At 34.7% G+C, this 14218-nt stretch overlaps 1 protein-coding gene across 4 annotated transcripts in view; it reads right to left on the reverse strand.

Annotated features, from left to right (window-relative positions):
• The window catches only part of ANGPT1 (angiopoietin 1), a 150823-nt gene that overhangs the window by 27800 nt on the left and 108805 nt on the right, over positions 1-14218 (reverse strand). For all 4 annotated transcript variants that reach the window (XM_062503402.1, XM_062503396.1, XM_062503386.1 and 1 more), the window contains one exon: positions 5929-6095. In XM_062503402.1, coding sequence (XP_062359386.1) covers positions 5929-6095 — 167 coding nt within the window. The remainder of the gene's footprint in view (positions 1-5928; positions 6096-14218) is intronic.

Genomic DNA, 14218 nt, shown 5'->3' on the forward strand with positions numbered 1-14218 from the left:
ATTTTTATCCATATTATTGATTTTAAACCACTGTTTTGTAAAAATATGTTCAAATCATAAAAATTATGCATACCACAGATACCATTCTGTCTGTTAATGGGATTTTACATGGATATTTCCCCTAAAGTAGACTTGCAAATTGAATTTCAACTTCCAAAGAAAAGTGAATATCTACAGGCTTTTTTGCATTTTTTGCACCATGACTATTTTTAGAAGTTATTCTGTATTTTTCATATTTGGCAAGAAAAGTACTGGGGTCTGAGCACAGAACTGTTTCCCAAGAGGATCTGTGTTTATTTTTTCACTTTGCTAAATATTTGCTATATATATTCCACTATACTTTTCCTTCCCCATTTCAGAAAAGACTGAACAGATCTTTCGAAGGTTTACTGTGGTACAAATCACACAGAAGAAGCTAAGCTGATGGCTCAAAAAAACTGCAAGTCAGATTGATCCCCTATTTTACCTAAAAAACTCAAGAGACACAAGAAGAAAATGTTACTTATGCAAATGCTGCACTGCAAACTCTGGGTAATAATAAGAACCACACCAATATTCAAAAATGAGATTTTATACACTAAGGAAGTGACAATGGCCTATTTATGTCCTGTTTCTGAAACAACAATACTATGTGGGAATATGTTTTTTAATTAAAGATACATAAAAACATCTGTCCCCATAAAATTCGTACTCTCAAATAATACTTATTTTACTATCTATTATAGAATTTTTAGCAGCAAAATTTAAAAGACGGTACAGATAAATATATTTTTCTTTATTTTATAGAAAAAAAAGTGAGGATTTTTGCAAGAAATTCCATCATTAGTTCAACAATGGTGAAATATAAATAGCCTCAACCTTAAAAAAATAATCTAAGATGAACATTATATCAAGGCTTCTGGAAGCAGATTACGTACCTGATTTGTCTATGAAAATTGAGAGAATGAATAATATTTCTGAAACTAAATATACAAACTTTTTAATCAAACAAGATCTAAAAGTCCAATATTCTACTCAGTGAATTGAAAACTCTGCTACCAGGTCCCATAAAGTTTACCAATCCTTGGTTTGCTTTCAACAACTGACCTTGTTTCCTAAAGCAAAGCCTGGAGATAGGATATTGCAGAGCTTGGAAACTGCCACCGAGATTTGTGGGGCTTGGAAGATCATGTCAGCAGTTTGAAGTGATCTGAAAATTTTGATGACTACCTCTCCTGTTTTCAACAAATATCATCAGCTTGTTGCCTCTGAGGACCCACACACCTGATTTCCCTCCATAACTACTCTTGCCCTGTCAACAGGTCTCTTGTGCTCCTAATGGATCTATGCTTTCTTTCACTTTCCCATGAGATTTTGTAATCACTTTCTTGTGCTCATTCCAATATAAAGTCTCTTCTTTGTTTTAACTTCCAAAGGTCAACCACCAACTTAAGTCCAAACTGACTCAGGGAAATTAGGCTTTTCTCTCTCCACCATCAGTTTTCACCTATGCCTACACCAAAACTTTGCTCACCTGAGCATCCCTGTCTGATAATTTAATCATAATCATTTCTCCACAGAAAGTAAATGATTCATTGCAGCAATAGCAAACTTTTCTGACTAAAAGAATTATTAAATAGAAGAGTATATTGTCACAGGGAGATGAGTGTCTATTAAACCTCTCTAACGGTTCTGAAGTAAAAATAGCTCAGCCAATTAAAAAGTGCAATTCCCCCATTTTTCACTCCTTGCTTTTCTTGGAAGAGCTTCTCCTGTATAATGAGTAGAAAAAAACAGATGTATCTGCAGGCTGCAGCATCAATATATCTGTTTTCATAAACTAGTATATAGGATTATGAATTGTGGTGCCTGAAATCCCAACACATGGTTACTTTTCCTGTTCAGTTTTGGAGGATCTGAGGACACAGGTCAGAGCAGCAGTGTATCATAGCTGTACAGCTCCTCAGAACATCAAACCCTGTCAAGTGGGCTGGTAGAGTCATAGGGAAAGAGGAGAGGTCATGTGTCTTTTAGGATTCTCTTTCAACTCATGTTTTATAGTTCTATAAATAATTCCTAATTAAATTAAGGAACAGTGCGCTAAATGGGAGTTCTGAAAGATCTGGCTCTTCTTACTGCTTGGAGATTTTACTTGCCACAGTGTCAGTCACAAAGAGTCTGACAGAGATATTTTCATCATATTTACAGTCTCTGTGTAATCATCTAATGTATATAGGAAAACTAAGGATGTTCTAAAATACATAAATCACTTAGAAACTGCTATTAAAGATTTCACATGCGTTGCAATGTTTGATTTTCTGTTTTCAGTTATCATTTATCATTAGACATTTACTGATTCAGTAGCCACCTTCTCATCTCAACCTTCTTCTCAGTCATCATCTGGGATAAATAGATTTTATTCTGTTTTCCCAGAAAACCTCTTGGAGCTGTCTCATTTTGAAAGAGAAACAAGCATATTTGAACTTACATGTGTTCAGCATTACTCTTTTTAATAATAAATTCTTTAGACTAATAAAAAGTAGTAAAGAGAATACAAAAAGCCCAGAGAAAAAACAGACCCTTCTGAAATCACCAACTGGGAGTTATCCAGACTGAATTGAACTTTGCGTAATGTTGAGGCTGGATTTTGGAAGAAAAATATGAAGATGATTTTTGATATTTTCTCAAGCAGATTTTATCACTTCATGGTCTTCTCTTCTCCTCTCTTCTCTTCTCTTCTCTTCTCTTCTCTTCTCTTCTCTTCTCTTCTCTTCTCTTCTCTTCTCTTCTCTTCTCTTCTCTTCTTTTTTTTTTCCAACTATATTTGAGCATAAGTTCTGGATTTTTTTCATGTCTTCCAAATATACAAAGCACTGCCATAGCAAAATTAAAAATGTTCCACCTCTTGAGCTTTCTTTTAATTTTAGTGCCCTTTTTCTATTTCAGATTTTCTTGATCCACTTCCCAGAGCAGCTTAGACACTTGTCTCTTTACTGTTACTATTACTTAGTGAACTTTTGTTATTTGAAACTAATATGAATCTAGCCAGTGTACATTACACATTTCTGATAACAGAAACAACATTTAATGTGGGTCATTATAAGAAACAAGCTTCCAAAATAAGACAGCATCTGTTTTGTTTGGCAAAATTATTTCAAATAACAGTAAGAAAAGTTTTGAAAAGGTGTGCTGTTCTGTGTTTGAGGTATTAAAAGCAAACATGGCAAATGCCTGAACGTTGTGAAGGAAAGGCACTGAGAGCAGGAGTTTGGGAATTGTGGTTTTCAGCTTCAGAGGAATCATTTAAATCCTTAATGGCAGCTTCTCAGATAAAGGGAAAACAGCATTCTCTGAAGGGTGGCCAGATGTTTAGTACTCAATAATTAGGTTTTTATTCAACCAGACTTCTGGAATTGCTGCTATCACAGATAGTGATGTTGGCAAGGAAAATAAAGAGTTTTTATGTCATAGGATGCATTCCAGTAAAAATTTATAAAATAACACAACATAATTTTGGTTTATGAAATATCTGTTGGGCATATATTTGTCTGGACTAGACACTAGTACATTTGTCTAGCATGAAAAACAGTTTAGACTTGCATGTGGCTTATACATTAGGATTTCTAGAACTGTCACCATGTTACTCAGTGACTTTCTTTAAATATTCAAATATACTTACTTTATATATTCAAATATAAAAATAATAGAGGAATTAATTTGAATGCCAAAGGGCCAACAGAGATGAACATTTTTACTTTTTTATGTTTTTACCTTTGCTTATTCCAGAAAAGCACAAATTAAAATGATTCCCCATTTCCTTGACAGATGAGCTGCAGTTGCACCACAAGGAGACCAGAGAGTGTGAGCATATCTCATTCTGGCTTTCATTTATACAGTGGAATAGGACAGGAACCAAGAGTGCAGTCAATAGCCTCCAGTTAAATTCCCTTTCATTTTTGTGGAAAAGTGACTTGCACATGGGTAGCAGAATTTATGTCTCTTACTCAGTATTATACTGTTTGAGGCCTGTATGCCCCCTCTGATTTAATTATTACAAGTTTGAATTGTATCTTTTTTGGTTTCCTTGATCAGCTAGAAGAATTGACAATTTTAAATTTTTTTCCATGTTCAGAAAATATTATTTTTATTGCAAAAGATTTCCCTTTTTCATAATGAATGTGGGTTTCCCTTCCCTTCCCTTCCCTTCCCTTCCCTTCCCTTCCCTTCCCTTCCCTTCCCTTCCCTTCCCTTCCCTTCCCTTCCCTTCCCTTCCCTTCCCTTCCCTTCCCTTCCCTTCCCTTCCCTTCCCTTCCCTTCCCTTCCCTTCCCTTCCCTTCCCTTCCCTTCCCTTCCCTTCCCTTCCCTTCCCTTCCCTTCCCTTCCCTTCCCTTCCCTTCCCTTCCCTTCCCTTCCCTTCCCTTCCCTTCCCTTTTAAACAGAACAAGACACTCTCGCTCTTTTGCCATGAATGAGCACAGAGGCATCTTGAAAAAGAAATCCTCTCTAAACATGAGCTTTAACATATTAAATTTTTAGCAGCCTTTCAATTCCTTAACAATACATGCTGTCCTTAGTTCAGAATAAAGACGAACAAAAAAAAAATTGTTAGCAAATTCAGTCATATTATTTCATCCCCCAGAAATACTCCTTTCCTCTGATTCACCATAAATTTTTGGGCTATGTACAACTGCCCTTCAACATTTTTCTTCATTTGACAAGGATTTGTCTCATCTTTTCCTTTTGAACATCTTCTACTAATGCTTAAGACCCCATTTTTCTGCTGCTGTTATTATGTTCTGTATAAATCTTTCTAGCCTCTCTTTTGAGAAATTTCCTTTACTTATATTTATTCATTGCCTAAAACTAGGTTGGATTAGGTGGTCCACCTTTCCTGATTTGGGGAAATGACTTTGCATGGGCAGTGCCAGGCACAGCAGTGCTGGAGGCAGTAGGGGATAGAGCCATCCTTTGTGTGCAGAGGGACAGTCCTTGCTTTATGCAGGAGCTAAACTCCTGATTGCTTCTGAAGGCATCCTCTGCACTTGCACACCATTCACTGCTGCCCCCACAAACCCCAGTGGGCAGGGACACTGCTCCGTGTCCCACCTGGCACAGCCCTGTCAGCAGAAAGAGCAAATTGCTCTCACCTCCATTCTTCTGGGGACCAGGGGGAGGGAGGCAGTCAGCATTTTTGAGACTTGTGTTACTTGAATTTAAAGATATGAATACCAGCTTAGTTTCACATGCCTTGAATGTTTGAGTTTAGAATATATCTGTTACTCTACCGAGTCTTATGCTAATTATATGTGCTGTAATAAATACTTGGATATTTTAATGGGTTATATTTTTCTTGTTCTAGTATTGTACTGTCTGCTCAGATGAAGCAAGGATTCAAAAATAGTATAAATGACTAATTAGGTTATCCAAATTTCTCGTGTCTTCAAGTTGTTTCTTCTTTCCTTTTAATAAACTTTTATCTTAAAACAAAGTATGGGAGAAACATATAATTAAGATTTTTTTTTGTGTTTAATTTCCTCAAAATAAGATTCACCATTCTGTTTTTCATTAAATTTTTTAGTTGGAAAATATCAGATGATTTAACAGCATTTTTGGTATTTTATTCTGTTTCTGAGGTAGATATCCCCTAGGTTTTAATGAAAAATCCAAATATTTTTTCAATTCAATCAATTTTGGGTTCTGAACATAAAAGTTATACAGTTTTTTGTGGTTCTAACAGACAACATGATTAATAGATCCCTTGTTCTCAGATGTTAGATTTTCTCTGTCCTTCCACCACTGAGAAATCTGATTTCTGTCTTATTTTTACAATCTTTATCCACTTTTGATGAAAATCAACATCATATTATTGTCCTTTCTCATATTTGACAAGTGAGCAATGAACAATATTTATCACTCAGCGGAGTCATAAGAATTTCAATAGATTCTTACCTGTAATTCTGTTTTTCATTTCCTATGTGAAATCTGTCATATTGTGAATATGCCCGGTTTCCTTCCCAGTCCATTAATTCAATTCTCAGAGAATATTGCCTCTGACTTGTTATTGCAAAGATAAATTCATTTCCCAGCCAATGTTCACCTGATGGGCTACCAAAACCCTAGAAAAAATTGGCAAAATAACTAGATGTAATTATTGTAATTTGTAAAGCTTTTATACAATAATAAAACCACCACAATATTGTTCCTGTACATTCTAATTACTGGTCATAGATTTATTTGTTCCAATTTGACTGTCTCTAAAATGATTCTACTGATATATATGACGTGGGAATGTCATGGAGTTGAGCTGGTGTTTGAAAGGGCAGCTGAGCTTATCAGCTGGAAATCCTTTTGCAGGTCCGTGATATTAACAGCATGATGCTGTATTTGTACATCATTCAGTGGGAATACTTGACATAGTAATATTCTATAATGCATTTAATATGGTGTTACACCTCGTTATCAAGCTCTGATTCTAGTCATCTTGTTTCCTCACATTTCATATCTTCAGATGTTCTTATTTCCATTTAAGCAAACAATATAATTTTCAAACATGGAAAAATAATAATGAAAGAAAAAGTATAATTAATTTTCCAAACCAATTCCTAGACATATTAGTGAATATCTTACTACATAAAATTTAAGGTTTTATCTAACGACATTAACTTATTTACTATATATTAGAATAATTGTTCTATTTAAACTATTAGTTCATATCTGAGAATGCTTCAGTCCATTTAGTGTTTTTCTTTTTTTCTCTTTAAACAGTAAAAATTATTTTCAACTATAATATTTACTTGTGAAGAACTACTCCAACATGACTGTGTGAATTCATATATCTTAAGATAGGAAAAATGGGAACCAGAAATCTCCTGGTTTGCTTACAGTGGTGTACTGAGTGTGTTTTAGAAGGTCCTGTGAAAATACCTTAGTCAAATTAAATGAAAGATTGAATTATTTACAGAAAGTACAGTATTTTTTAAAGGGATTAAAATTAAGAGATTCCTAGGACTAAAGGTTAGATAAGGAGAAATGTGTCTGTGAGACACATTGGCAAGACATCAACCTTCTCTATATTTCAGTCACTCCTAACATGAGATGAAAACACTGGAAGTAGAGCTCGCTTTCTCTCTTTTTTTTTTTTTCCTTTCTTTCTTTATTGTATTGCTGTGGTTCTAGCCCTGATTAGCTGCATCTCTGGAGGATGAAATCCTGCCTCCCCAGAGCCCGTATCACAGCACAGGTAATAGTTACTCAGGAAATGCATAGGTATATCAGCTGAAAATTTCTAAAGAAAATTAATTTTAAAAATATAGGAAATTAAAAGTTTGACTGGTCCAAAAAATAAAAACGGAGGAATTTTTTTGTTGTTGCTCCTAGAGAGAATTACAGTAGAAAGTACTTTACTCAGGACGCAATTGTGTTTACACAGCCCTACCTGAGCATATATTTGGTGACTCACTGACAGCACAGGCTGAGAATACATGCCACATTTGGGTATGCTGAACTGAGTACACTAACATATTTGGAATAAGCATGTCTGCCTTTTGGCTCAGAGACCATCAAGAGATACCCATGGACAAAGTGTTTAATCTGCAAGAACTGACATTCAGGAGACTGTGGCAAGTCTCTAAGAAGTCTCAGACTGAAATGTGGGAGCATACTATTAGTTGGCTTTTCCTTTCCTACATGTTATTTCATTAAATCCTCTTTCTCCAGTAGACTATTTCCTATAGAAGTCTGTAAATACTGGTTGTAGGTAATACTGGTGATACTCTTCCTTGAACCCATCTGTCTTCCAGTTTGAGCTGCTGCTCCTCAAATTTTCTATTATGATGCTTTTAATTATTTCTCATTTGCTGCTTTGATGGCATTCACATTCATATTTAGCTTCATACACTGCTCCAAAAACACAAAAATACTTGTTCCTCACCTGTATGAACCCTCTCTACAGCTGGTACACCCTTCTGTAGTTATCACAGTTTTCTGTGTGTGCCTTTGATTTTTTCCATCTTCTTGCCTTGTCTTTCTACCCTTGACTGACCCACCTGGCATCTCCTGTTCTAGTAGCTTTGGCAGTGTCATACCAGAGCAGTTAGTGGTTTATCTCTGACATCTTTCACCACTGGTCACTGTCACTCATCTTGGAGTAAGGCAAAATATGCTCTGTATAGACTACCTGCCAGGAAACTTCTCCCTAAAATCCACAAAGAAGTGGTGCATAGTTGTTCAGATATCAGTCAAATTAGGTTTTTTTTAAGTTTACATGGCTTCTTATCCATATAACTATCATCATCATCATCATCATCTTAAAGAGAGATTATTATCTTCCTTAATAGAAAATTATTAGGAAATTCTTCGTCCCTTTTTCCCAGTGCAGGAAATCTGAGGGGACTCCCCTTTGAACTGTTGTCTATTGAATTATATATATCTTATCTCATTTAGATTGCAGCCTATTCAGGATATAATATATGCAGTGTTTTAACATTATAGGATCCCTTATGTGTTTTATAGAAACTCCAGACACTACATATAATTATTCTGAAGTAATGATTTTTATTCTTCAAATTTTCACCTCCTTCTCCCTTTTCACATGTGTTATTGAACTAAGATTAAAATCTATCACTGAAGTGCTTTGCTCTCCTGACCAGAGGAAATGAAGCTGCAGCAACAGGGAACAAAAGAAATACAAAAAGAAATATTTAAAATTATCTTAGTTATGAAAAAGGGAATCCTACTATCAGGGGCTACAGTACTGAAACTCAGTTTAGGAATGCCTAGAATAAGACTTTCTTTCCTTGACAGAAGTAACTTCTTTTTAAACAAACTACTTGCTTTTATAAAAAGAAAACCAAGGAAGTAATTGGGATAGAAAACATCTCTCTGAAGCAAGGAATGTTCCAAAGGAGAAGCAGTGTACTTTATTAAACACCTAATATGGCTAGAAAGATATAAACAAACAAACAGGCACTCAAAGTTTTCATAGACGTAAACCAGAGAGGAGCAGTACATTTCTGTTAAGTACAGATTTGGCAGCAGTTTCTTCAAGTATAATTTTATTATGCCAAACTCAACGGTTTCCAACCTGTATTTAGTCTGCAGTTTACTGCCTATATTTCAGAGCTGAAGAAAGACTTGCGTGCATACTGGTTTTCCCAGATACTTTGGCTGACTTAATAACTACACAGCTCTCCTTGTTTATATCTTACTTAGACTGTCTCTACTACAAGAACACTACTACTTTGATGGGATATGTAAACTTTTGTGCGCAGAAGAAAATGACATAATATTAGCCAAATAACCCTGAAAAAACATGATTTAATTTTGTGTTTCCATTCCCAGCCCTGAGGCTGGTAAAGAAAATGGTTGTTTTGATTTTCCTTCAGAATCCTTAGCTCTCAAAGAACAGTTCAGAATTTTACTTTCAAATGTATTTTTTTTTTTTATTATTATTATTATCCCAGTTAGAAAACTTAGGAAAACAAGCTTGTCTAAGTGCTATGCCCACTTGTCCTTTATATTTGTGAAATACTTTTTGAACATATTTGTGAATACTTCTTTAAAACCTTTTGAGGTTTGGTTAAAAATCACACAAGCTTGAAGTTCAACAAGGTTTCAGAGAACTGGTGTCTCTGTGATGAGTTGCTGCTGGAAGAATTGCTGCAGGAGAAGCTCAGCAGTTGCCTATTCCAATTGCTACAGGCAGACACAGAGCAGCCAGCCAAGGGCAGATGCTGAGCAAATATTGCCTCGGAGGTTCTTAGACATCTGGGAGAGATTGAGGGACATAAAAGGGGAAGTCAAGCTTTTACCACAGAGAATCCTAGAAAATAATAGGGTTTCAGAAGATTACCAGTAATAAAAATGGGACTTCTATGTGGGACACAGGACAAAAGTCCACAGAAAAGAAGATCTCATTAATTTTGATGTTCATGAGAGAATTCAGTAATTGTTCAGTAATTAAAATTCAATAATGAGAAATAAGCATTTTAGTTAGCAGATCATTTGCTGCTCAAATCTGTGGGGCCCCAAGTGATAAGATGCCTAAAGCCTTGCCTAAGACCATGTTTGTCATTTATGGACTGATGCTTAAGATTTAGGACAAGAAATTTGGGTTTGAGAATGCCTTAGGGCAGTCTTAAAAGTTAATGTTAGGAATGAACAATTTCAGGCCCATAGTTGTTATTAAATATATTTGTTTCCCGGTACATATATACACTGTTAACAAACACTTCAGGTTTTACATTCAAACAATTATAGCATTATTAGAATTATAGAAAATATATAGAATTATTTGTGTCAAAGTTTTGTGCCTGAACTCAAGGAATTACATGAGGTGATCCAAGTCATTCTCAGCTATCAATCCACTAGGAAAAGGAACATCTGTATTTCATGAATGTGTTTGCAGTTAACTACATTTTAAGACTCTCTGAAGCCCAGTGGGTCTTAAACACTGTTCCAAAAATGCATTTAAAGTTACTAAGAGACACTATTTTGTCATTATCTTTCTATGTTTTGTTCATTATATGTTTCCAAAAAAAAGCGATTAATTCCTTAAACTCTGCATTTTATTCCAAAAATACTCAAAATCACTTTTCCCTAGAAATTTGCATAATATTTTGAGCTGGTTGGCAAATCAGAGGCTTAAGTTCCAAAAATAGTGCTTAATATAATAGGAAAAGGGTCAGTAAATTTCCAGAGGTTCTCAGAGTTCTATTTCATTTTCCTTACTAGTGCTCTATGGAAGCTAGGAGAATATAGCAGGGAAATATGCTTACATTTTCATAATATGCCTTCTTGTCTCTCCACTATTACTTACAGAAAAGATACACAATTTTTTGCACTGACCCAGAATAGATTATTATGATGTTTCATTTTTTATTTAATAAACAGAAAAAAATTGTAATTTTTGCTGCTGAAAATTGCATTAAGATCATATTTTGGCAAAGGCTGATCTGAAATAAGACATAAAAATCACAAACAATGAGTAAATACTTTTATCCAGGTTTTTTCATTGAGGAATAAAAAAGTAATATTTTATACTACATTAGAGCAGATTGTTCTTGTCAACATGATAGAATTTGTTTTCAGTGAAAAAAGATAACACAATACAGAACTTTACTGAAAATTGCTAATTCATTTTTGTAATTGGATGAAGCAAAGGCGCCTTCTGTTTCTTTATAACTATATTGTAAATTCTGTAAATTTTGACATAATGCCCAACTGCTATGAAAGAAAAAGAAAAAGAAAAAGAAAAAGAAAAAGAAAAAGAAAAAGAAAAAGAAAAAGAAAAAGAAAAAGAAAAAGAAAAAGAAAAAGAAAAAGAAAAAGAAAAAGAAAAAGAAAAGAAATATTTTATTAATCTTTTTTATGGATTAAAATACTTGGAACTGGGAAGCAAAGACAAAAGCATGAGATTGTATAATATTTATTCTAGATGACATCTGCGTTCTACATCAGCTCATTTTCAATTTCCATTTGCTTATTAACAGGGTCCAAACTACTAAAGCAGTCATAACTACAAAGAAATAGAATTCAGTACTGGTTTTTAAAATGCCCTTAAGAATTTACAAAGCTGATACTTATTCAAAAATAATAAGTAGGGTGCAAAAGAATTTTATTAGCTTTGGCAAAATCTGTGAGGGTATTCTGCCTGACTCATGTTGCTCCAAGTTCATTAAACAATTATCTCTCTTACTTTATTTATTTTGTCTGATAATGCTTACAGGAAGCTTTGACTTTTTATAGACAAAACAAATTGGAAACAGACACAGCCAATATATCCTATGGGTTCATCTTCTGTCAGACAATTCAGTGAATAAAGCTGATAATAATTCAGTGTTTTACAGCAGCAGTGACTTCTCAGAAGCCATAAAGAATGTTCATCTCCTTTTGCCTTAGCTGTGAATGTGCAGTGGATATTGTTTAAGAAGATAATTTCTAAAAAATGTTTGTGTATTTTTTCTATGCTTGTATATTTTCATTCCCATCACATTATATTATTCATTCTGTTTATTGAAATAGAGATTTGTTTTACAGAAATTACATTTCCTCAGACAACATATGTGTTAATTAATGTTAACGTAAAAGAATATTGGAAAATAATTCTAAATATTCAGATTTTTTTTTTTCCCTAGGAAATACTAACACATTTTCTTGGCAATTTTTAAAAATATATTTAGATTGAAGCCAGAGATACCTTCTCAAAAGACCAAAAAGAAAACAGAGATATTGTCAGATTAAATGAAGAACTAAATATCTGTATAATCTGCCTGAAAATCTTGTTTGTAGTCTGCAGCAAGTCAGTCTGTTGCACTTCATTCTAGACTAGTAGGCATACCAAAATTAGGTTCACTTTTTACTTTTACCTTCTCAGACACACACAGTATCAGTAGCAGCAAAATTCCCAATGAATAAAAATCACAGCGATGGAATGAAGTGCAAACCTTACACAAAGGTAACCTCTGGCTGGGCAAGGGTCCCTAAACACCTCAGTTCCCTACACACATTTCCTACAAATAAAATAACCACTACATTTTCCTCAGGCCTGGATTTCAAACAAAATTCCCTACCATATAGTTGAAAATAGGAGAATGTTTCTTATTCAGACAAATTATAGTGAGAGCCTCTATCCCAAACCACCTTTTTCACTCTAGGACAAATGGATCCCAGGAATGCACAGACACTTAGTGTGGCTCCTAGTAGGAGCATCCCAGGGACATCGGTATGCATTATAGAAAAGAAAGCTCTTTTTTTTGTGGCCGAAGAAAAACTAATTTTGACCTTTCTGATAACTTTCTAATAACTTTCTGATTCATTAATTGCAAAGAAATAAATGGTAAGGTTTAGGCTTAAACATGCAAAATGCAAGAAAAAATCTAGAAAAGGTATTTTTGGTCATTTCAGCCTAAACCAGAAACTTTTGGCATGTGGGACTTCTCCAAATACAACGATTAATTACAAGCAGAAAAAAGGAGCATGACTAGCAGCATAGTTGCTACAGCAAAGACCAAAAGTTTCTGAGTTTGAGAAGGGATTTGAGTTTCAGCCCCATAATCTGTCTAAATAAATCAAGCACCAAATTTATGCATTGTTTTTGAATCTCATGCTTGGGTTTAGCTGGTAGTCTAAACAGTTGAACAAGAATAGAAGTTGACTAACATCAGAGTCAAAAAGTTGTACTTCTAATTTGACATGAGCCCCAAAGTGAAGAGCTGCTCCGGTAAGTTCCAAACGGAGCAGATCACACAGAAGATGCTCCTCCCTGAAGAGAAATGCTGTTTCGCAATGACAGCACACAACTGCTATTTGGGAAGACCTCTGCTACAATTCTACTATATTTTCAAGTCACAAATTTTTGAAAGCAACCTCACAGAATCTCACCTGGCTCTTCTAACACAGCATTTTCATCTTGTGGTTAAAACAGTTTTTGATGACTTTAATCTTTCTCATGGTGCTCTACTAGAGGCTGTTAGTATAATTAAGCTAAATCTTGATATCATTATATAAAATTTATTAAGTAACAGTCTTTGGAATACCACATGACTCTTATGAGTACAAATTAATGCTGTTAAATTGAAGCACTGGTGGCAAAGGGGGCACAAGTACATATCCATGTGTCAACACAGCTCTTGAAACTGATGCTATCCAGTAATATTTGCTTAGGAAAGACTGTGCTGAGTACATTTAAAACACAACTGTACTCCAACACAAAATTATGTTTAATTTCACATCCAAAATATTCTCCAAAATAAAGAGGATGTTTCCTTTTGTAGTCACATCTCTGGTGCCCAATACAGTGATCCAACCTCTCTGAGACAAATATTGTTTCATTCTTGCCCCCTTACATAACTCTGTTGAAGCTTACACTGTAGATTAAGCCTCAGTTAGGACCAGAAGAGTTTCATGAGCATGTTTTCATAAAATGAAATATGTCCTCTCAGCACTTCTATATCATGTCTATCTCTACTGGACATACCGGATTTAGATCTCGGGAGAAGCAGAGAAAATGCTGTCTCTTTTCATAGCACTGATGAAAGTAACAATTATCTTAGTAACTGTTACAGTCAGAACAGACTTTTTATTAAACCAGGATGACATGACATTCTCTATCACAGAAGGGTGGGGCTCTGTGAAAGGCGTTATTCACACAATATCACAATACACATTCCAGTCATCAAAAATCACTTCCTTATATCCAACTTACTTGGTAAATGTGTGAAAGAAACTAATTACTTCCATG

Source organism: Cinclus cinclus, chromosome 1 (genome assembly GCF_963662255.1).
Source record: "Cinclus cinclus chromosome 1, bCinCin1.1, whole genome shotgun sequence".
Lineage (NCBI taxonomy): Eukaryota > Metazoa > Chordata > Aves > Passeriformes > Cinclidae > Cinclus > Cinclus cinclus.